The sequence below is a fragment of the Podarcis pityusensis genome (genome assembly GCF_964106645.2).
Source record: "Podarcis pityusensis genome assembly, chromosome: 2".
In the NCBI taxonomy this organism is placed as follows: domain Eukaryota; kingdom Metazoa; phylum Chordata; class Lepidosauria; order Squamata; family Lacertidae; genus Podarcis; species Podarcis pityusensis.
In genome coordinates, this window is record NC_138029.1 from 35,392,506 (window position 1) to 35,414,226 (window position 21,721).

The 21,721-nt window shown below is 46.4% G+C and overlaps 1 protein-coding gene across 2 annotated transcripts in view; it reads left to right on the forward strand.

Annotated features, from left to right (window-relative positions):
• MYO15B (myosin XVB) overlaps positions 1–21,721 on the forward strand; it is an 88,596-nt gene that overhangs the window by 42,832 nt on the left and 24,043 nt on the right. For both annotated transcript variants that reach the window (XM_080993569.1, XM_080993568.1), the window contains 20 exons: positions 2,969–3,204; positions 3,295–3,473; positions 3,930–4,002; positions 5,081–5,278; positions 5,380–5,474; positions 6,084–6,187; positions 6,430–6,511; positions 7,797–7,910; positions 8,402–8,502; positions 8,924–9,286; positions 10,234–10,330; positions 11,944–12,051; positions 12,316–12,439; positions 13,874–13,955; positions 14,714–14,936; positions 16,346–16,461; positions 17,112–17,171; positions 18,321–18,396; positions 19,082–19,200; positions 20,999–21,117. In XM_080993569.1, coding sequence (XP_080849695.1) covers positions 2,969–3,204; positions 3,295–3,473; positions 3,930–4,002; positions 5,081–5,278; positions 5,380–5,474; positions 6,084–6,187; positions 6,430–6,511; positions 7,797–7,910; positions 8,402–8,502; positions 8,924–9,286; positions 10,234–10,330; positions 11,944–12,051; positions 12,316–12,439; positions 13,874–13,955; positions 14,714–14,936; positions 16,346–16,461; positions 17,112–17,171; positions 18,321–18,396; positions 19,082–19,200; positions 20,999–21,117 — 2,669 coding nt within the window. The remainder of the gene's footprint in view (positions 1–2,968; positions 3,205–3,294; positions 3,474–3,929; positions 4,003–5,080; positions 5,279–5,379; positions 5,475–6,083; positions 6,188–6,429; positions 6,512–7,796; positions 7,911–8,401; positions 8,503–8,923; positions 9,287–10,233; positions 10,331–11,943; positions 12,052–12,315; positions 12,440–13,873; positions 13,956–14,713; positions 14,937–16,345; positions 16,462–17,111; positions 17,172–18,320; positions 18,397–19,081; positions 19,201–20,998; positions 21,118–21,721) is intronic.

Below are 21,721 nucleotides of genomic sequence, written 5' to 3' on the forward strand. Positions count from 1 at the left end.
GGGTGGGGGGTTGTGTTTCTACACTGTGGTGCTTCCAGTCAGGGGCTTAATTGCCAATGGGTTGTTCTGCTATCACAAAGGAGTGGTTGGCAGCTTCTTCAGATGGGGGACTGAGAGATGCCAAGGGAATTCCTCCACAACTCAGAGAGCTTCCTTTGCGTTTGTGGACTTACTGAGGAATCCAGAACAGGAAAATGCTGAGCAACTGAGAAAAGAGGGGAGAAAAGGATTGTGGTGCCCAAGATGGGTGCAGGTACCTGAGGCCCAGACACCTTTGTTCTCCATTCAGCAGAAGCTCTGGGAGATTAAATGGAGACACAGGCTTGGGTATCACTTTTTCTGGAGGTGGGGCTGGGAAACCTGCTTTCTTTTTTTGGCCTGTCAAGGCTTCCATTCTCTTAGGGGTTCCATTTGGTTAGGGGGTCACATGCCAGATATGGATTGGGCCAGAGCCACCCCACAGTCTTTGGCTGAATACTATACACATTCTGAGTCTCTTTTGCCCCTCAAAGCATTCTGTAGTTTACTAAGGGTTGCTAGGAATTGTACCTCTGTGTGAGGAGTAGACTACAGTGGCCAAAATACATTGCAAGGTGGGGTGGGTGTGAGGAATGAGCTTTTCACGCGTTGTAAAGGTTCAGTGCTTATGCAGTCTTTGTTTAATCACCCCACATTCATTCTCTGTCCCCTTCTCTCTTTCTCTATCACACACATGACAGAGAGAGAAGGGAGAAGCCAAGTCTAATAGTGAAGCATTTTTGCTGTAAATGCAAGGTGGCAGAATGGGTGCTCCTAGACAGGCGCACTCTTTCCTTCCCACATACACGAAGCACCCCATACTGGGAGTGGCCAGGAGAAGTGTTTGGGGCCTCCCCCTGCTCTGCTTCCTCCTCGCACTTCCACCTGCAGGATGTTGCTATTGAGAGGCAACAAACAAGAAGCTGCAAAGTGAGGGTTGCGGCGCTGCTCCTTTCCCAGACCCTGTGAAGGGGAGAAGAATGTAGACTTGGCACTTAGAGCATCTCTCTTTGGGTGGTGGCAGGGAGTGGAAAGGGAGGTGGCAAATTATTAACCACACGTCTGGAGAAGGGTGTCTTGCTCCCATGGGCGTTGTGGCTTTGTTGATGGACCTTCGCCCCCTCTCACACAAAGATACACAGCCTAACGCCTCCCCACTAACCCCACTAGGGCCACCTGTGCACTCCCCTTCTCCCCCACCCCAGGCCACACCGTTGTCATGCGCAACAGGGGAGTTTACAGCATTGGCTTCACAACAAAAGGATGTAAGCAGCTGCTTGCCAGCCTTCCCTTTTTATCACTCTGTGTGCAGAGTCACCGGTGTAAAGGAGTGGGGAAGCAGAGAGGGTGAGATGTCCCCTGAAACTCAGAGGAAAAGAACGAGCCTGTTTCTCCCTCTGCCCTCCAGTCTCTCTGGCCGCCTCCTGCACACTCTCACCTCTCTCCTGTTTTCACAGTATTCGATGTCTTCCCTCTCAAATCCTCTTGTTGGGGAGACCGCAGGGCGATTAATGTGTTACTTGATGTCTGTTAGGGTGCAGTGGCTCAGGACTTGCAACTCTTATGTTCAGAATCATTCAGAAGCCATTCTGCTGGGAAGCGGGAAGTGACCACAACTGATCCACTGGCTGCATGTTTTGCAAATCAGTTCTGGTAACTGGCTCTAGAGAGAGGATGCTCGCTGCCTTCCAGTTAGTCCTTAACTGTCCACCAGCTTCCATTCTTATTTATAGGTTCTTAGAACTTGAAGGAACTGAGCAGTAGGTGGATCATTTTTGTGACTTTGCTGTGATCATGAAGAGAAGCTATTCTTAGGGAGGAGGCTGAGGGAGGAACAGGGCTATGGAGATAAGAATAAGTTTGACTCATACAATGTGTATGTACTACTAAACCCCTTCACACATTGCTACTTATTTAACGATTCTTGAAGGAAGGCGGTTTTCTTTTTAACTAATCGTCTATGGGAAGATGGTGGCTTTTAAGTAACTCTTTTTTTAACAGGGTTTTGTTGTAATAAGGAAAAAAAAGAAAGCCGCTATTTAATCCAGCTTGCACATTGTGTGTATCTGCACCATACATTTAAAGCACATGACTTCCCCCCAAGAATCCTGGGAAATGTAGTTTTTCCTTGCAAAGCTATAATTCCTCTTAACAAACCACAGCTCCCAGGGATCTTTGAGTTGAAAGAAATGTGTTTTAAATAGGCATGGACTGAGTTCTAAATGTGTGGTGTGGAATGAGAAAGAATGAGGGCAGACTCAAGGTCCGAGCAACTGAACAAGAATTCCTCCACTCTTGGACATATTGAAGGGCTTTCCTGCACGATGGGCAAAACCGTTCCCCAGCGTGTAGCTCAGCAGCAGTGGAGCACATGGAGGCTGAGTGCAATCCAGATCTCATGCGCATTTTTTGCCCCCAAAAAGCACAGAGAGAAACTAGTTTCGTTCCAAAAACAAATGCTCATTGCCTATTGATTCTGCATTACCCTACAATGTGTCCATTTGAAAACAGTTGTAGGTGGTCCTGGAAACTGGAGGTGCATCCACATTGTGGCATTGTGGGTTGGGGTGTCCCAAGATCACAATCGCTACACCCTCCTCCATTCACTTGGGGCAAGTGCAAGGGTGATACTAATCAAGGGGAGGGTTTCCAAATGCAGATCAAGTAACCACACCCACCTCCTTGTTTAGGGCTAGATTGAAAGCAGCATGTTGAAGATGAAGATGAATGACTCAATTTTTTTTAAAAAAAACCACTACATTTTTGTGTGTGCAGCAAAAGCGAAGTAATCTGCTTTGGGCACAGTTCTGCTGCAAGTGCCAACTGCCTCTGTTCCTACCTGCCATGGAAAAGCAATGGTTCTCCAAGAGGGTGATCAAGGTGGGGGCTTGATCTTGTCGCTTGAGGTCTGCTGCCTGACTCGATCACACCTTTACCGGTTCCCTTACAGATCCTGCGGTTCATCAATGACAAAGACCTGCAGGACTGGGAAGAAAAACTCCTGGGGAACTATATAGCAAGTCGAGGGCTGGCCAGCCTCTCCCTGCGCAATGAGCTGTTGAGCCAGGTGGCCAGTCAAGTGTGGAAGAACCCAGACCTGGAGCAAGGCCAACGAGGTTGTGTGTTGATGGCTGCCCTCCTGGGCTCTTTTGCCCCTTCTCCAGCTCTGGAGAAGCCCCTGTTGAAGTAAGAAAAAGGCTCCGCTCTCCACTTTTTAAAAACACCACTCATAAAATGGAGCCATTTACGGAAGGATTCTGCTTTTTTGGCGTACAGGTTTGTGTCTGACCATGGTCTGGATGGATATAACGGCGTTTGCCAGCGTAAACTCCTGATGTCAATGAAGCAGATGGAAAGCGACCCAGAAGTGTCCCGTAGCTTTCCTCCCACCCAGCTGGAGTGGACTGCCAATCAGAGGAAAGGCAAGATGGTGTTGGATGTTTACACCTACAAAGGTAACAGCGAATACTTAGCATACTCACAAGGGCAGACCTTGGTAATATGCTGCCCTGTGCGAGACCATTGGAAGCCCTCACCCACAGCCGTCGTGGCACCAACTTAAGCCACACTCTGGGGAGGATGTGCAAGGCCCTCTACCTCTTTCCCAAAGCCCAGTAAGCGCTTGGCCAGCTTTAGGGGGGAGGCAGGAGGACTCTAGGACCCTTTCAGAGCCCTACACCTCCTTCCCGAAGCAGGGCAAGCGCTTACCAGGTTTTGAGAAGGCACCCTTCTTGGCTATGTGCCTGATGTGACCGCACCACTCACACTGCCCTAAATCTGCCTGTGATACCCATCAGAATTGTTGGGAACAAATAGTATTTCCGGACCGGGCCCTCCCTGATGTTGCAGTTTGCAGTTGTAAGGCTTTTATTTTAGCATTTTGTCTTTCCCTTTTTTCCTCCCTGGCTTAGAGGAGAGGCTTTCAGCCGAAGTGGAGTCCTGGACAACAGGAGAGCAATATGCAGGCTGGATCCTGAGTTCAAGGTACACGCAGAAGCAAAAGGAGTAGGTTTTGATCTGACAGTTTCTGTTGTCAGAGCAATTGATCTTTGAGATCAGCAAAGGCTCAGGCCGTTATCAGCGTGTTCTGCAGCAGCATGAGAAGGGTAAATAATTATGTAAGGACCAACCCCAGGCCGTGTTATTACTTCCTCATCCCAGGCTGTTGGAGTTTGTCTTTAGTCATAAAAATGAATGTTTGAGCTCCCACCTTCCCTTTTTTATTTTTTTACCTGGAAATCCATTTCATGCTTTGGAGAAGCTAGACTGTCTTTGGAGAGAAGAGTGGTATTCATGGGCCTCAGTTCAGCTCTTTTTCCTCAAAGAGCAGTGGCCTCCCCCCAACCTCATGTGCCCCCCAAGTGTTTTGGACTACAGTGGTACCTTGGGTTAAGAACTTAATTCATTTTGGAGGTCCGTTCTTAACCTGAAACTGGTCTTAACCTGAAGCACCACTTTAGCTAATGGGGCCTCCCGCTGCCGCTGTGCCGCCGGAGCACGGTTTCTGTTCTCATCCTGAAGCAAAGTTCTTAACCTGAGATACTATTTCTGGGTTAGCAGAGTCTATAACCTGAAGCGTCTGTAACCCGAGGTACCACTGTACAATTCTTGATCAGCCCCAGCCAGCATGGGCAAAACCAGAAGCCTTTTGTTTTTCCCTCTCTGCCTCACACCCAGGGCCGTCTTAAGCATATCCGGCGCCATGGTGCAAAGATCCCTCTGGCGCCCCCCCCCCCTTTCCCAGAGTTGTCAAACCTTTCCCCAAGCCTCTGCAGGGATCGCTCTCCTCCCACTGAGGCTTGGGAGGCAAGCTGCATACCCACCAGCCATATGGTTGGCAGGGTGCCGCTGGTGGGCATGCAGGGAAAGGGGAGGCCGCCGGCAAAGCCGCACACCTCCCCCACTTGCTGGGGTGCCCCTGAGAGGCTGGCGCCATGGCACAACGCGCCACTAAACCCAATGGGAATAACGGCTCTGCTCTCGCCTTCTTTCTCACCCCTGTCTTCTGGCACCCTGCACTTCCTCTCTGTGTCGTAATGTCCCCTCCCTCTGCTGATTCCAGGGGCCTGGATACAGTACCTCGCGGCTGGTCTGTGTCCATGTTCACAGGCAAGGCGTGGCAGGATTTGCCTGGTTGTGACTTTGTGCTGGATCTCATTGGAGAAATAGAGGAAGGCAACTGGCCCTCTGAATCCTCCCCTGACTATCCTATAACCCCAGAGTGGGATGAGAGCTATTCCTATCAGAGCTCTTCAGATAGGTGAGTGACCTCCTTCCTTGCCACTTGTCCCCAGCTACAACCTCGATCGTATTCCCATAAACCTCTGCTTCTGTGACCTTACTGGCTTTCTCCCCTGGCAGGATGCCCTTGGACATCCCCCCTGCTCCAGGCATTCGGGCACCTTCCGTCCCCCCACCCCCCCTGCCTCCAGACTTAGACAACATCGCTCATTCAGGTGAGTCCCAATCTCAGGGCAGTGATGGTCCTAAATTCAAAGGCGGCTGGACAGCACCAAGGAGTGTGTGAACCTGAGTGTCTGGTTTCCAGGCTTTGAAGCAATGTGGGCTTTGTGTGTGTTCAGTGTGTGCGGGAGACTTAAAGAGAAAATGTTGAGGCTGTAGAATTAGCATAGGTAAAGGTAAAGGGACCCCTGACCATTAGGTCCAGTTGTGGCCGACTCTGGGGTTACGGTGCTCATCTCGCTTTATTGGCCAAGGGAGCCGGCGTGCAGCTTCCGGGTCATGTGGCCAGCATGACTATGCCGCTTCTGGCGAACCAGAGCAGCGCACGGAAACGCCGTTTACCTTCCCGCCGGAGCGGTACCTATTTATCTACTTGCACTTGACATGCTTTCAAACTGCTAGGTGGGCAGGAACAGGGACCGAGCAAAGGGAGCTCACCCCGTCGCGGGGATTCGAACCGCTGACCTTCTGATCAGCAAGTCCTAGGCCCTGTGGTTTAACGCATAGCGCCACCCACATCCATAGAATTAGCATGGGGAAGCACAAATGGTGCTAAGAGAGTAGGGAGGAGCTTGGCCTGATTTGTTTCCATCTCCCAACAGAGTCGAGCTACAGAGGTAGCTCCAGATCCGCTGGAGGGCTGGATCACTATGTGGACGGTCTCTTCATGCCTCTGCTGCATCATGGGGCCAGGAGTCAGACGCCAGTAAGTCTGCTCATTTCTCATCTGTTCAATTGTTTGCTGCTCCTTTTCTCGTGCACTGTCCTTCCAACAAGTCTGCCTTTCTGTTTCCCGTTTCGTTTGCTAGCATTTAGATCTGTAGTGACCATTCATGTAATTCATAGTGAATTACGACCCTGTCCTACGTTCAGTTGTCTGAACTCAAAGACCAAATGAGGCGGATAAGCTGTGTACTAAATGTTGGGCTGTCTCTTGCTTCTCTGCAGGATATGGAGAGTGAAGGGAATCTGACTGGACGCATGAAAGGAGGTGGGAAAATTGGACCCACTCACCATGGAGCCTTCTCAGGTGCGACCCAAGCAGGAAAGATCCAGCATTTGTACATGATGGGGAAGGGAGTTCAGGGTTTGGTCCTCTGGGGATGATGGCCACCAGCGGCTGTTCTTTTAGCAAGCATTAAGCTGTATGTGATCTAAGATGTGTGTGGAATTATGCTCATATACCTGGCACACACTTCATGCTGTTGGGTGTGAATAATGAGATTCTATACATGCACACTTTGGACATGTATAAGCCCTAGGAAATTCTGTCAGGCCTACAGAATCAGGCAGGGACCTGCTTCCACAACATGCAATGGTTGCCATACCCAGAATGCCCAGCGGCACCCTCACTATATGGCCAACTACGCCAAGGTTATCTCAGTGCAAGTCCTAGGAGATATAATTTTTTGAGGATTTTGCCTTGAATGTCATTTCCCCCAAAATAATAAGCATTTCTATGAGTCCTCCATTTTCTCCATTCCATCATATTTCTACGTGTGGTGAAATAATTGCCTTCCCTAGAGCCAAATGGTAGTAGGCTCCTACTTTGTGGTGGTGGTTGCTGACTAAAGATGAGGGAGAAATTTGGTTCCGTTCCTGTTTTAATGCGAACCTGCTTAATTCACACTTCCTGAAACAATATGAAATGGCTTCCTGAAACAAAAATCTGCACTTTTCTGACTTTTGTAATGTTGTTCTCCAAACGAAACAGTGTTCAGAAATGTGTTTATTAGGGGTAAGTGTGCATTGCGTAAAAATGCACATATAAGTTAAAGTAACATACAAAAATGCATCATTTTAGGGGATATTACATGCAAAGAGGTGCCTAGGAGGAGGAGAGGTGCACACTAAAATGCTGACTTTTCATGATGACTTTAAAAAAAAACAACCTGCTATGAAAATGTGATTGAAAAAAATGAGAAACCAAAAGAACGGTGTTGCATTTTGGGCAGGAATTTAAAATTCCTCTTTGCCGCTCTCTTCCAGCCTTCCCAGCCTTCTCTAGTTATTCAAGGGGTTTGTATGTCTCTTGTGGTGGTTTGTGTGCATTGTGTGCTGTTGTTGTCCTTGGTGATGTCTGGTTGCTTGTTCTGACTTGGGAAGATACTTAGCCGGGTACCACAAGGATGGAGCCAGCAGCCTCTAGGTTTGCTCCAAAGGTATGGAGTGTGTGTGAAGATTAGTAGTTAATGGAAACCGGGGTGGGGATTTGCCCGGTGCATGTGAGCAGGACCATCAGTAAGTCTGGCTGTTCAACTTGGTGATAACTTTCACACGAGACACAGCAAGCCAGTCTTTCCTTCTTCCATTAGGCTATTCGGGAATGATGAACATGCCGTCTTACCAACCTATGCCCGTCATGGGCGGAATGATGCCAGCCACCATGCCGATGATGCCAGCGCTTGGTGGAATGGGAACAATGCCAGGTAAAAATAATACAGAAAATGTAGCAAGGGTTGGAACAGGTTGAAATGCAGGAGATTTTGAGGTGGGGCAGTGGGGAAGGCTGTCATTCATCCTTTGCACAATAGATCCCTGTGTCTCTTTTCTTACTATCCAACTGGCTTGCTAAAAGAAGGCTGAGAAAAAAATGTGTAAGTTTAAAAACAAGTCTTCTTGCCTCAATGTGTTACAAACAACAGAAAAGCATGTGGAATGTACTCTGCAACTGTACTTCAGTCATGCTTTAACAACTATTTTACAAGCTTTTTTTGGATTCACTGAATATAGTATTGGAAAGAGGAGAGTTAGTATGGAATTGTGTTGAATTTTGCAGTCCTGTCCCCCGATAATATTATCCCCATCTGGGAGGAAGAGCCTCTGGTTGCTGTGCATTCAACAGGAAGTAACCATATACTATGTGGATCTCGGACGTTAGCTTGATGAGCCTTCATAGATGTCTCTTTCTCTCACTCAGCTATGGCTATGCCTCAGCCTCAGCCCATTATGCCATCAGTGGATCCAAACCAGATAGCTGCACAGCAACAAGCCTTCATCAACCAGCAGGCCATGCTCATGGTAAGTGAAAGGGTTAAGAACAATGGGCGATGAGCAAGTGAGTACAAGGAGCTTTGGAAACATAACTATGCTGTTGCCTTTTGCCATGAATCATGTCTCACTTGCCAGTCGCCTGCTAAAATGTTTATTATGCACCACAAGTGTCCGGTTGTTAGGTTTTTAATTCTTCTTTCAAATGTTGTTTTTGTGTTCCTAACTGTTTTTAATTATTTTATGTATAAATCGCCTTGGGATGGTGGTTTAGAAGTCAGTTAATGAATTAACTGTAATAACAAACAAACATATAAGTGGTCTCAGTAGCTTCATCCCTTCTCTTTCCTCCAATATGTATCTACTAGTCTCAAAATCCCCCGGGTTAAAAGCTTGAAACTGCCATGTTGATCAGGCCAAGGCTCCTGAAAAATTGGATTTCATGTTTCAGGCTCAGCAGATGACCCTTCAAGCCATGACAATCTCCCAGCAGCAGCAGCAAAAGGAGCAACAGCGCCAGCAAAAAGACAGGTCTCCTGAGCTTTCAAGGCCAAGACGAACATCACCACAGAGGAGGTCACCTGAATTTTCAAGGCAAAGTCGAGCATCAGAACAGGAGCGATCGCCTGAATCTTCAAGGCCGAGGCGAGTGTCACCACGGGAACGGTCACCAGAATCTTCAAGGCCAAGGCGACTGTCTCCTCCTCCACATCTGCCAGCTCCAGCTGCTAAACCCAAGAGCCTCAAAAGCACCACCAAGCAAGATGCATCAGTGCCTGATCTACAAGAATCTCCATCTCCGCCACCAGCACCGGTACTGGGTGTCCAGCAAGTATTCCTCTGTAGAAATGCCCACACGACTTCTGCATCATAGCGTGGTTTCTGCAAAACCAAACCTTAAAGCATTGGTCTTCCAGATGTTGCTGATTTGCAACTCCCATCACCCCCAGCAAGCAAGGCTAGTTGCCTGGGATGATGGGAGTTGTATACAGCAACATCTGGGAGTTGTAGTTCAGCAACAAAGGTTCCCCACACCTGACTCTAAAGAGAGAAAGAGCTGAACTCTGGCCATGCTGCTTTATGATTTTACGCTCCCGTTGCTCGGTCCTTGCTCCTGCCAACCTAGCAGTTCGAAAGCACGTCAAAGGGCAAGTAGATAAATAGGTACTCCTCTGGCGGGAAGGTAAACGGCGTTTCCGTGCACTGCTCTGGTTCACCAGAAGTGGCTTAGTCATGCTGGCCACATGACCCAGAAGATGTACCTTGGCCAATAAAGATGAGCGCCGCAACCCCAGAGTCGGCCTCGACTGGACCTAATGGTCAGGGGTCCCTTTACCTTTACTATTAGCTTGTTAGAACTCAGATCTGATTCTCACAAACAGCAGATAACATTCTAAACCTGTGTCCAAGTGGGGGCTCACATGACTGAATGCTACTCAATACAAAAAGAGGTTCCCTCTATATAGAAAAGATGCAAAGGTGAAAGCCAGAATTCTTTCCCTGACATCTAGTTTTGTTGGGGTTTTCCTTTAAAAAAACCTTAATGGGGGAGCATTTAGTCATGTGAGCTCCCACCTGCAGCTTGCAGCATTAAAGCCCAGGCATGGGTTTCTTTTAAACTAACTTTGAGTTGGGTATGACTGAACTGCCACAAAATGCTATATATGGGGTGGGGAGATGGCTCCTCGTTTTTTCAGACATCCCTGACTAGGATCAGTCAGTGAGCACTAACTGAGGAACATATTGGGTTATGTGTTCTAGATCCCCCTCCTCCACGGAAACCAGTCCTCAGACATCAGAGAGGACCCCATCTCTCGAGAGTCATTCCAGAAGAAAGTGGAGTTCTTCCAGAAAATGGGTGAGCCACTTCATGCTGTTGCCCTGGGCTTCATCCCAGACGGGGCATCATTCCATTTTTACACATCAGTATATTTTCATGCTCCACACTAATACAAATTACCGTATTTTTTGCTCTATAAGACTCACTTTTTCCCTCCTAAAAAGTAAGGGGAAATGTGTGTGCGTCTTATGGAGCAAATGCAGGCTGCGCAGCTATCCCAGAAGCCAGAACAGCAAGAGGGATTGCTGCTTTCACTGCGCAGCGATCCCTCTTGCTGTTCTGGCTTCTGAGATTCAGAATATTTTTTTTCTTGTTTTCCTCCTCCAAAAACTAGGTGCGTCTTGTGGTCTGGTGCGTCTTATAGAGTGAAAAACACGGTACTATAATTATTAACTGGTTTGTGGTACTAATTCATTCCTGAGGGAAGTCCCAGTGTTTTGTAAGAACCCGAGTGCATTCCTGGGGAATAAACATTCTTTTGAGTTCTGCCAAGGAAAAAATAAGTATCTCTAGGTGAATGGGAGGCAAGATGAGGAACCTCTATTGACAGGTCAGTCTTGTGCTTCCATGGCTCAACTGTTTGGGTTGAGGATGAAAATGCCCCCACCCCCCGGTAAATCCTACTAGGAACATTTCTTCACCACCATCTTTAGCAGCCTTCCTCAACCTTGTGCCCTGTGGATATTGTCCCATCTGCCCCAGCCAGCATGGCCAGAAGTCAGGGATAATGGGAACTGTAGTCCAAAACACTTGCAAACACCAGGTTAAGGAAGGTTGATCTATATCCGTGTGTACTTTACTAAACTCTCACCTAAGGTATGACACGTTTTATGTCCCTTCTGCTGTGCTTGTGGCACACTATCACTGAAAATAAAGAAATACAGTGGTACCTCGGGTTACAGACGCTTCAGGTTACAGACACTTCAAGTTACAGACTCTGCTAACCCAGAAATAGTACCTCGGGTTAAGAACTTTGCTTCAGGGTGAGAACAGAAATACTGCTCTGGCGGCGCGGCAGCACCAGTAGGCCCCATTGGCTAAAGTGGTACCTCGGGTTAAGAACAGTTTCAGGTTAAGAACGGACCTCCAGAACGAATTAAGTTCTTAACCCGAGGTACCACTGTACAGTTGTACCTTGGTTTTGGAACAGCTTAGTTTCTGAACGTTTTGGCTCCAGAACGCTGCAATCCCAGAAGTGAGTGTTCCAGTTTGCCAACGTTCTTTTGGAACCCAAATGTCTGACCTTCCGCAGCTTCCGATTGGTGGCACGAGCTTCCTGCAGCCAATCAGAAGCCGTGCTTTGGTTTCCGAACCTTTTGGAAGTCGAACGGACTTCCAGAATGGATTCCATTCCGACTTCCAAGGTCCACTGTAAAAAACATTAAAGGAGGCTGCACAGTCAGTTTAGGGAGAAGGGGTGTTTTGGGGAACATCCTAAGGGCTAGGCAGAGAAGCCAGGAGGGGCTCATTGAGTCCCCAGGCCTGATGTAGGCTGATCTGCTAATATGGGGCTGATTTACAAGTTCCTTTCAACCAACAGTGGTTTGTATTTGGTATTCTAACTGGACTGATGCTGCCAGTCCAGGTTTAAGAAATTGTTGGTGCTTGATTGCCCCTGCTTCTCCACACAGGGCAGCAGAAAAGTCATGTGAAGAAAGCACCTCCTTCTCCAAAGAGGTGGACACCTCCAAATAAACCATCATCAGAAGACCAAGAAACTAGCCCACAACCAAATTCAGGTAAGTTCTGGTCATGAATATAGTCTTCGCAGAGCCTTTTCATTCCTTGCTGGCTGCCTCACTTGCCCATTCTAGCTTCAGTAATGGAGATGGATTGCAGCTAAATAAGGAAGTAGCAAAATACTTATGCATGAGATTGGGAAGGCGCTACGTAGAAAGAGCTAGCCAGGGGTAGAGAAGTGTGTAAGGTAGAAACAAGGCAAAATCTTTTTGCTTATTTAGAAAACAAGCGCGCACACCTTTTCTCTTAATCCTCTGCTGCAGGTTCGCCACACTCTACACAGACAGAAAATGACCAACATTCTCAACCAACCCAGGAGATACGGAGGATCATCAAAACTCACAAGGCTCAGCCTGTCCCACCACCAAAACCCATCATCCCACTCAGGTGAGGAATGGACCTGAGCCTGGTCACGGAATTAGAACTCCTTTTAGATATTTGTGCCTGCAGAAGCTTCCATGGTTGCCCCCGTGCCAATCAGAGAACATCTAAAGGTTTGGTGGGTTGCCACAATGTTGGGCTTGTCCACATGTCACATTAAAGCCACAGCTAAGATGAAGTACGATCGGATTAACCTTGGTTTGTTATGCCGCAGCTGAGTTTATCTGAGTTAATCTCAGTGCCACCCAGTGGCGTGCGGTGAAATTTTTTGTAGGAGAACAATTAAGGCATGGGTAGGCAAACTAAGGCCAGGGGCCAGATCCAGCCCAATCGCCTTCTAAATCCGGCCCGCAGATGGTCCGGGAATCAGTGTGCTTTTACGTGAGTAGAATGTGTCCTTTTATTTAAAATGCGTCTCTGGGTTATTTATGGGGCATAGGAATTCGTTCATTATTTTTCCCCCAAAATATAGTCTGGCCCCCCACAAGGTCTGAGGACTGGCCCCCTGCTGAAAAAGTTTGCTGACCCCTGAGTTAGGGCCAGAGGAGCCAGCTTGCAAGGGCGATGGGGGAGGGGATGTTGTGTGTGTGAGCATCATGCCCCCCTCCCTGTCGTCGCATTGCACCTCCCTCCCTAAGCCAGGCAGAAGCTTCCCAGGCTTTGGAAGGAGGCACCAGGCATTAATACCATAATTTACCATGAACATTTAGGAGACTAGCCTAATCCCTCAAGTACACTGACCACACACCATTGGTGCACCTTCTCCGTGACTCCAACTTGTTATCAGAGGCCTTTGTGGCACCCTTTCCCTGGCAATGCCTCACTGTGCCAGTGGCATCACTAGCCTGCTTGTTATTATTGGCTGGTCAGACAGACGCAGTGGGCCCAGCGAGGCCAATGCGGTTAGCTGCTTCGCAAACCGTGAACTTCCCAAGGGGCTGGATGTTGCCTGTGCACGAACCATCTTGTCATAGCAACCCAACATGGGCAGAACTCTCTAGCTGTTCTTTGGCCAACGTGGGCAGAACGGCAGAGTTGTCCAATTGCATTTGTAAGAGACTGTCTGAAGAAGGGTCTCTGAGGACAGGCGTTTTGTTGACTTTTACTGTTGGCCCATGCAGCTAACTCCACCAGAGCTGGTTTTAAGTTTTTCTTTTTTTTCCCCTTTTTTTCTTTTTTTAAATAATATTTATTATAGTTTCACAAAGAAAGAATCACATTAATAAAAAAGACAAATTTAAGAATAAAAAGAAAAATACACAATACAAAATACAAAAGGAAAAAAGAAAAAACAAAGTAAAAAGAAAAAACAGTTTAAAAAAAATTCCATTTTTTCATGACTTCTTTTACATTTACTTGTTTCCCGGACCTCCTCATACCTCCCTCTTTTGTATTCCAATTCAGTGGTTTTAAGTTTTTCCCCTCCTATTTGACTTACAGAAACGTCTCTAAACCTTTCGTGAAGAAGAATGACCCAAAGGAGGAAGCTCTGGCAAAGCTGGGGATTGTGGGACACTCACAGGTGAGTAATAGCTTGTAACTTCCAGGTGGTTTCTGTTGCGACACACCTAGAAAAACCAATGTGGTCAGCGGCCAAAGTCCTGTTGGGATTCTCCAATTAGCTGTCAGGGTGGCAATAAAAATGAGAGAAATCCATATAAGCCACTACATGTTCCTTAGAGAGAAAAATAGGACAAATAACAAACAAAATATACATATATATACCAAGTGTGACTGGATATCAGAAGGCTCCAGACTTTTATCGATACAGACTTGCTGTACTACCATCACCCCTCTGTCTGCACCTCTGCTTTTGGAGCAGCCCCATGAGAGCCATCTGGTTGAAGCTTATTTGGGTTTTAGAAAGATGCTTGAGATTGAAATGAGGAAAGTATCACAATTTTCGTTAAGAACCCTTCACCACTAACTCTGATCCCGATGTCCTTGGAAGGCAAACTTTTGTTGATTTACAATGCAATAAGCTCACTTTGGGGGTAACTTCCCTGCCACACCCAAGTCACCTGGAGTCTTGTTACTGATATGGTTACTTTAACCCTCCAGTCCAGGCCTGCTGGAGTGGGTTATCCAGAGAAGTAGCGACACGGATGTCTCTTGTCTACTGCAGTTTACAAGATTACTGCCAGAAAGCTTTCCTAAGTGGGTTAAATTAAGCAGTTTGTTTGCTCTTCAGCCTTCCATGTTGCTACTCTAGGACTGCAGGTGTGACCTGTGGCCATGTTTAAAACACTTCTCTGCCTTGCTTTTTCTTTACACAAACAGCTGTCCTCTGCATCACCAGAGGGGAGCCCCCAAGCATCTCCTCCTCCACTGCCACCACCTGGCAAGTTGTCCAGCTCCATCAAAGAAAAGCAGCTGCCCCTCATGAACCTATTTGCTCGGCCGCCACCAATCTCCCCTCCTAACCCGGAGGTTCCTCCTCCCCCCATTCAACCTCCACCAGCCCTTCCTTCGGACTACGCTTCAGAAGAAACTGGCATGAGAGGTATGTGGAGGAGCTTAGACTCTGCAGCCTTGACTTTGCGATTAGTGAGTTGATCTTCTCATCCCATGTGCCTGCTGATTATCTGTGGCTCATCTTTAGGGTGCAGAGCTATGTGCTCGCTATCCATTCAAAGCACATTTCGTGTCCTCAAAGAATCCCGGGCACTGTGATTTATTATTAAGGGTTGCTGGAAATCATAATTCCGTGAAGGTTAAACTGCAGTTCCCAATAATTCTCTGGTGGAAGGGATGTGATTCGAATGTGTTTTAAATGTATGTACAGTGGTATCTCGGGTTACAAACACTTCGGGTTACAGACTCTGCTAACCTGGAAGTAGTACCTCAGGTTAAGAACTTTACCTCAGGATGAGAACAGAAATCATGCAGCGGCAGCGGGAGGCCCCATTAGCTAAAGTGGTACCTCAGGTTAAGAACGGTTTCAGGTTAAGAACGGACCTCTGGAACAAATTAAGTTCGTAACCAGAGGTACCACTGTAGTGTGTATGCCCCTTGGGGCAGCCTTCCCTGCGTCTGATGGGAGTTGTAGTCATAGCATCTGCAGGGCCACCAGGTTGGGGAAGACTGGTATGGGCCACAATTCAAAGTGCTGGTCATTATCGATAAGAGGCCTGTTAGAAATAATGTCTTCTTCCACATGCCTCTGCCAAAGCCCTTCTTTTCATTGCAAAGACCGCCATTTTTATTATTGTATGTATCATTATTCTTTATAAAACCCTTAATAAAAATTATTATCTGAGGCCATTGTGTGAGTCTCTCGACACCTGAAGTTAGGCAAGTGAAGACCAAGGAGAGTTTTCTCAGTGCCCAACATATGAATCGTTTTCCCCTGAGAAGCTGACATGACATCTACCTTGATATCTATTTAACACCAGGCAGTGGTTCCAATTTGGACTTTTAGCTGGTCTTAAATGTCTTCTTCAGGATATTGCTGACTTTGCTTACTCTGTGGCTTTAGCTTATGTGTATTGTTATTTTATTCAATTTCTTGTGTTCATTTTTATTATTTTAAATAGTACACAGCCTGGGGAGCCTTGTAATGTAGGGCAGTTTAGAAATTCACCCAACCAGCAAAAACACTTCCCTTTTAGTAAGTTGTTGTTTTAGAAAGCTTTTTACCTACCTTATGGATACGGTAGGCTATAAATCTGAACAATTCAACAAATCTACAACAATATTTACTGAAACCCCTAAAAGGGGAGTTAGATGAATGATGCTTTCTTATTTTGGGGAGAACATGATGGTGGATAGTGAAGATCTTGGCAGTACCACAATATATTGATTTGTAAGCCCCTTTGAGGGCCGCTTTGGTGGAAAAGTGACACATAAATGGTGAAGCAACCATAATAATAATAAAACCCCTTCTTCTGACATCCCTTTTGTTACACTTAGACTCAGCTCAGACAGTGGTGGAAGACGGCGGGATCAGGACCCAGCTCTTAGGACACTCTGCTAGTGTTACTTTCTCCTATGCCAACCCTACTTGGAAGCTCTTCCTACGCAAAGAGGTATGTCAAGGTCCATTGCATCCCAGTGCTGTTTTGTGGAAGTGGGAGAACTGGCCAATCCAGCTTTGCCGTGTACATCTGCGATGGGAGCATCTCACAAGAGCTGGGAATCCTGGTCATGTGACCTGTCACGGACACTGCTCTGCTTTGTCCTGCTTTTCAAATTGAGCTGGAATCATCTCAGTGTGTTCCCTCGTTCTAGGAAGTGCAACAAAACAAGTGTTGTGGTAAAGACATGCGATGGCACGGCCTCATGGTCTCTCCCACCGTTTGGAGTAGGAACAATCCTGGGAATGGTAAAGGAGGAAAATAAATTCTGAATAGGTGTGATGACCACAAGGCCTGGGGCAGATATAAATCCACACACTGTGATAGGGATTGATTTGGACTCTCTATGTCATGTTTGCATGCTTTGCTCTGAGGAAGACAGGAGATGAAGAGCAAGAATGGGACTCCTCACTCTCCCTATGCCAAGTGTGTTGGGTGGGCGAGTTGTGTAAAGAATTGGCTGTTCTTCTTCTTTGAACTTCAGTCAAAACTGTGTCCTTAAAAAATGAACTCACACCAGTGCACTGGATCACTGGTTGGCTTGGATGGTGAGAGAAATGGTTACATATTTTGAAGACAGCTTTGTGTTTGTTTCCCAACAGGTTTTTTACCCCAAGGAAAACTTCAGTCATCCTTATTGCTTAAATTTGTTATGTGACCAGGTGAGCAGCAGCGGGGGTGGGGTGGGAGTGGGAACTCACTTTCCTTCTTCTTGGTCCATTAACATCTGAACATTTCTTTCTTTCCCCTTTTTCCTCTCCTTGGGTTTTTGTGCCTTCTTAACAACAACAACAACAAGGACTTTATTTGCGTAGCCAACAGGCCATAGCATCAAAGGACAAACACCGACAAAAATACGTTACAAATATAGTTACCGTATAATCTTATGGCCTATTAAAACCCTAGGTAAAAGCTGGATTATCATTCATCAATGACCCTCTGTCCCATGGGCGACGGCCTTTTCTCTGGTAGATTGTTCCAGGTCGGTTAAGTAAATAGACCAGCCAAATTGAAAGAATATAAATATAAATGGTCAGGACAGGGAGAAAGATAATAATAACCAGATGCAGATAAATTAATAATCTCAGTACTTAAAACTTGGCAGAGATAATAAAATACTAATAATAAAACATAATGATAATAATGATAAGATCCTAAGCGAGAAATCCGGGTGACGACACTGATGTCATTCAGATGGCAGCTCTCAGTCTCATTGCTCTCTTGATAAATTTAGCAACCTTCTCTGTTGTCGAGCTGTTCTGGTCAGCTAGGAGTGAGAACAATTTGGCTTCACAAGAGCGGCCCGGGATGGCAGATAGGAGTGGCGTGATGGTCTCGTCCCTGAGATCTTTATATAGGGAACAAGACAGGAGAACGTGTGACACAGTCTCTACATAGCCAGCTCCACAGGGGCAGAGCCGGTTCTCGAATGAAATTTTTTGATATCTACCTTCAAGAACAGCTGAGGGTAACATATTTAGTCTGGCCAATGTAAAGGCCCACCTGAGTTTTGGAATAGTTAAGGTAGACAAATAAGGTGCCCGAAAATCAAAGTGGGAGGGGGGGCAGATAAGCGTACCAAGCACTAAATTTCTTAATATAAGCCAGATTATTCTGCTGCTCAATATCCTTCATGCGCTGGTCAATAATGGTTTTGGGGAGACCCATTTTCAGGAGATGCTGTGCTTGGAGTGTGCCTTCTTAAATCCACGCACCTGCTTTCTGCTTTGAGCTTCAAAGCTCTTGGACTGATGTTTCCAGTAAGACGTATGTGAGTCTAATCAAAGTCTATCTTCTTTGCTCCCTCTCAGATCATGACAGACACTTATTCAGAGTCATGCATTCGGATCTCCAAAGAGGAGAAGCGTAAGATGAAAGACCTGTTGGGTAAGCAGCCCCCTCTCCAACCACTCAACCCTAACCCATGCCCCATATATCTTGGGGACATACAGTTTCTTCCTGGAATTAAAAAGGCTTCTTGGATGCATCTGCCACAGGCTGTGCATTAGGGATGTATGGACTGTCATGTGCATATCCTGTCTTATAGCACACTTTGTGCTGCCTCGGTATTTTATTAACTTATCAAACAACCACCTAAGATTCCTCTTCGTTCCACAAGTGTGATTCAACAGATGTTAGAGTTGCCTCTACATTTTTGCAGATATAGTATTATATTACCTGTCCTTCACTCTAAAATCCCAGGGTGAGTTACAACCATTTAATGCAACATTTAAACAGGTTTTAAAAAAAGTTTTTACTGATTTTCACGGACAACAGAGGTACATTTGGTGTGAGACATTGCTGTCATAGCAATTGTGAGGTTTGGTGGCAGGAGATGGGGAGAGTTGAGAGAAAGAAGTGGGGTGGTGATTTTGCTATCAGAATATCAGATTCCTGCTTCTAGAATTTTGCTTTCCTTGCTTGAAACGTTTGGGGTTTGGTGCTGCTTAACTAAATGTACGAGCCCATTTCTCCAGCAGAGTTAGCACAGCTTAACTCTGTTAAGACTACTAATGACAAATTTGAACCAGTCTCTGCTGATGAAACGTTTTCCTTTCTGCATCCTTGCCAGTGGAGTTCCAGGTGGGCATGGATGCCAGCTCCATTCTAGATGATGGGATAAAGAAGAGGATTGTGGTAGCTGCTCGTGATAACTGGGCCAACTATTTCTCTCGCCTTTTCCCAGTTAAGGTAAGTCAGGCTAGCTGTTGCTTGAGGGACCTGGGACCTTGGTCTCCTGTAGCGGGGCAGGGCGGGGGGAGAGACTCTCTTGGGTTTTGCTTGCGAGTTGGGTGGGTGATTCGTTTATGTCCCTCACCCTTTCATTAGCTACTACTCAGCATTGGTGTTGACTCTGCCTAGGTCACTACTTGGAATGTTTTAAACAGTTAAACTAACAACAACAACAACAACAAAAACTTTTATTTATACCCTGCCCTCCCCAGCCAAAGTCGGGCTCAGGGCGGCTAACACCAGATATATAACATTAGTATAAAATCAAACACTAATTAAATTACCTCCTAAAAACAGGTCAAAATCAAATGAAAGTCTAATTAGATGGCTTTCCGCAGGGTTAGGGTTGGGAACAGTACGTGCTCATCAGCCCAACTGTGAAGCCACAAGCTTCAAGTTAAAGCTCATCCCATCCGTTACCTGATTGTATGGTGTCTTAGGCAAGCCATGATCCCCTCAGTGTCCTATCTTCAAGCAGTTGGGGGCAAGGGTTGGAGATGGAGTAAGAAAATAGTACCTCACAGAGCTAATGTAATAAGGAAACACAGTGGTACCTCGGGTTACGTACTTAATTCGTTCCGGAGGACTGTTCTTAACCTGAAACTGTTCTTAACCTGAAGCACCACTTTAGCTAATGGGGCCTCCTGCTGCTGCTGCGCCGCTGGAGCACGATTTCTGTTCTCATCCTGAAGCAAAGTTCTTAACCCGAGGTACTATTTCTGGGTTAGTGGAGTCTGTAACCTGAAGCGTATGCAACCCGAGGTACCACTGTAATTTATGTGACTATCTCAGAATGCTTGAAATGCTCTGCATATATACAAGGTGGTACTATTCAAGCAGGCCTAACACATCCTCAAAGCCAAACCAAATGCATTCAGAATAATCCAGTGTGTGTGTGTGTGTGTGTGTGTGTGTGTGTGTGAAACTTGTTGTACCTGAACAACTTAATGCTGCAGTTGGGAGGTTGCATATTTGAAAGCTGGCCAATGTGCGTATTGAGAGGGGGAGACTCCCTGCACTTAGGAAATGACCTCATTGGCGAGGAGATACTGTCGTGTTGGCCTTTCCCTGGTGAATAAGTTCTCCAGCCCAGTTTAATCAACAGCTAGTTGAGTGGCAATAACTTTTCTGCTCAGCATTTCATGCTGCTCTGCTTCCTTATCGAGGAACATAGAAAGCTGCCTTAATGGTTGCTCAAGCTATATATATATCTGCCGAGCCCAGTGTACTGATTAGTGGCAGATCTCCAGGGTCTCAAGCAGAGAAGGGCCTTTTCCAGCACCCACTTCCAGTATTCTTTTCTTACACATGAACTGCCGTGGGTTGAACATGAGGCCATCTGCTTGCACTCCACCACTGGAATCATGAAGGCCGGCAGCTGTTAGGTGTGGAGTGTTAAGCATGATAAGTTGTCCACCCACCGCAGCATGCCAATGCTATTCACACAAAGTGACGTGACCTGGTTTAAATGAGACATAGGACACCTGGAACACACCACACAGTTATATTTTCCTTATACGCCTCCCCCTATGTTTAAATGAGGTTTCCCCCCTTCACAGTGCTCTGTTTCATTATGCTTAAGCATAATGGCTTCTCTCTCTATCCCTCCATCTCGCTTGGTCTGGCCCCCAATGGACACATCTCAGAGTTGGTTGCCCTGCAAGATTTTCTGACGCTTCTTGCTATCTCTGCACTAAAGGTGCCCCTCAGGCCACCACAAGACATTCTGTCAGTCTTTTCCTCCTCTTTATTAAAGGGAGAAAATGGGAGTGATGTTCAGATTCTGGGTGTTTCTCACCGGGGGCTCAGGCTGCTGAAGAGAGCAAAAGCAGCCAGCTTCAATGCTGAGCAGCTGAAAACCCTTTGCAGCTACAGGTAAGAGGCAATAAAATCCAGCTTTAAGAAGATGGTGGTGGGTTTTGGGTTCATGAGGTTGCTGAGAAGCTGCAACAAGTTGACCCAAACCTGATCACTTTGTGGACGAATGCATAATATAGATCTAAGAAGTTGGCTGTAAGTTGGAACGCATCCAAAATTATTAAAATTTGTATACTGCCCTATACCTGTAGATCTCAGGGCGGTTCACAAAATGACACAGCTCTGTAGGAAAATCTCTTTGGGGAGAGTTTGATGACATTCAGGTTCCCAGTAGGATTCAGAACATGTGTTGCTCTTTATGGCTATAGCAAAACATCTCTCCCCTTCCTTTGGTATGCCCACTTCCCTTTGCGCTGTTAGATTGTAAGTCTGTGGTCAGGGCCTGTCTTGTGTACATTAACTCCCTTGCAGCACCTGAGATCTTTGGTAGTTATATCTTCTGATTCTCTCTCACAATGCCCCCCATGGCATTTATGTACCAGTCTTAACAATATTTATCTCAGGACAGTTTACTATGCATATTAATAAAGCAAAAACAAGAATAAGAGAACAAAACAATTAAAATCAGTAATCAAAGAATACATTTAGTGTGTAAATTGAA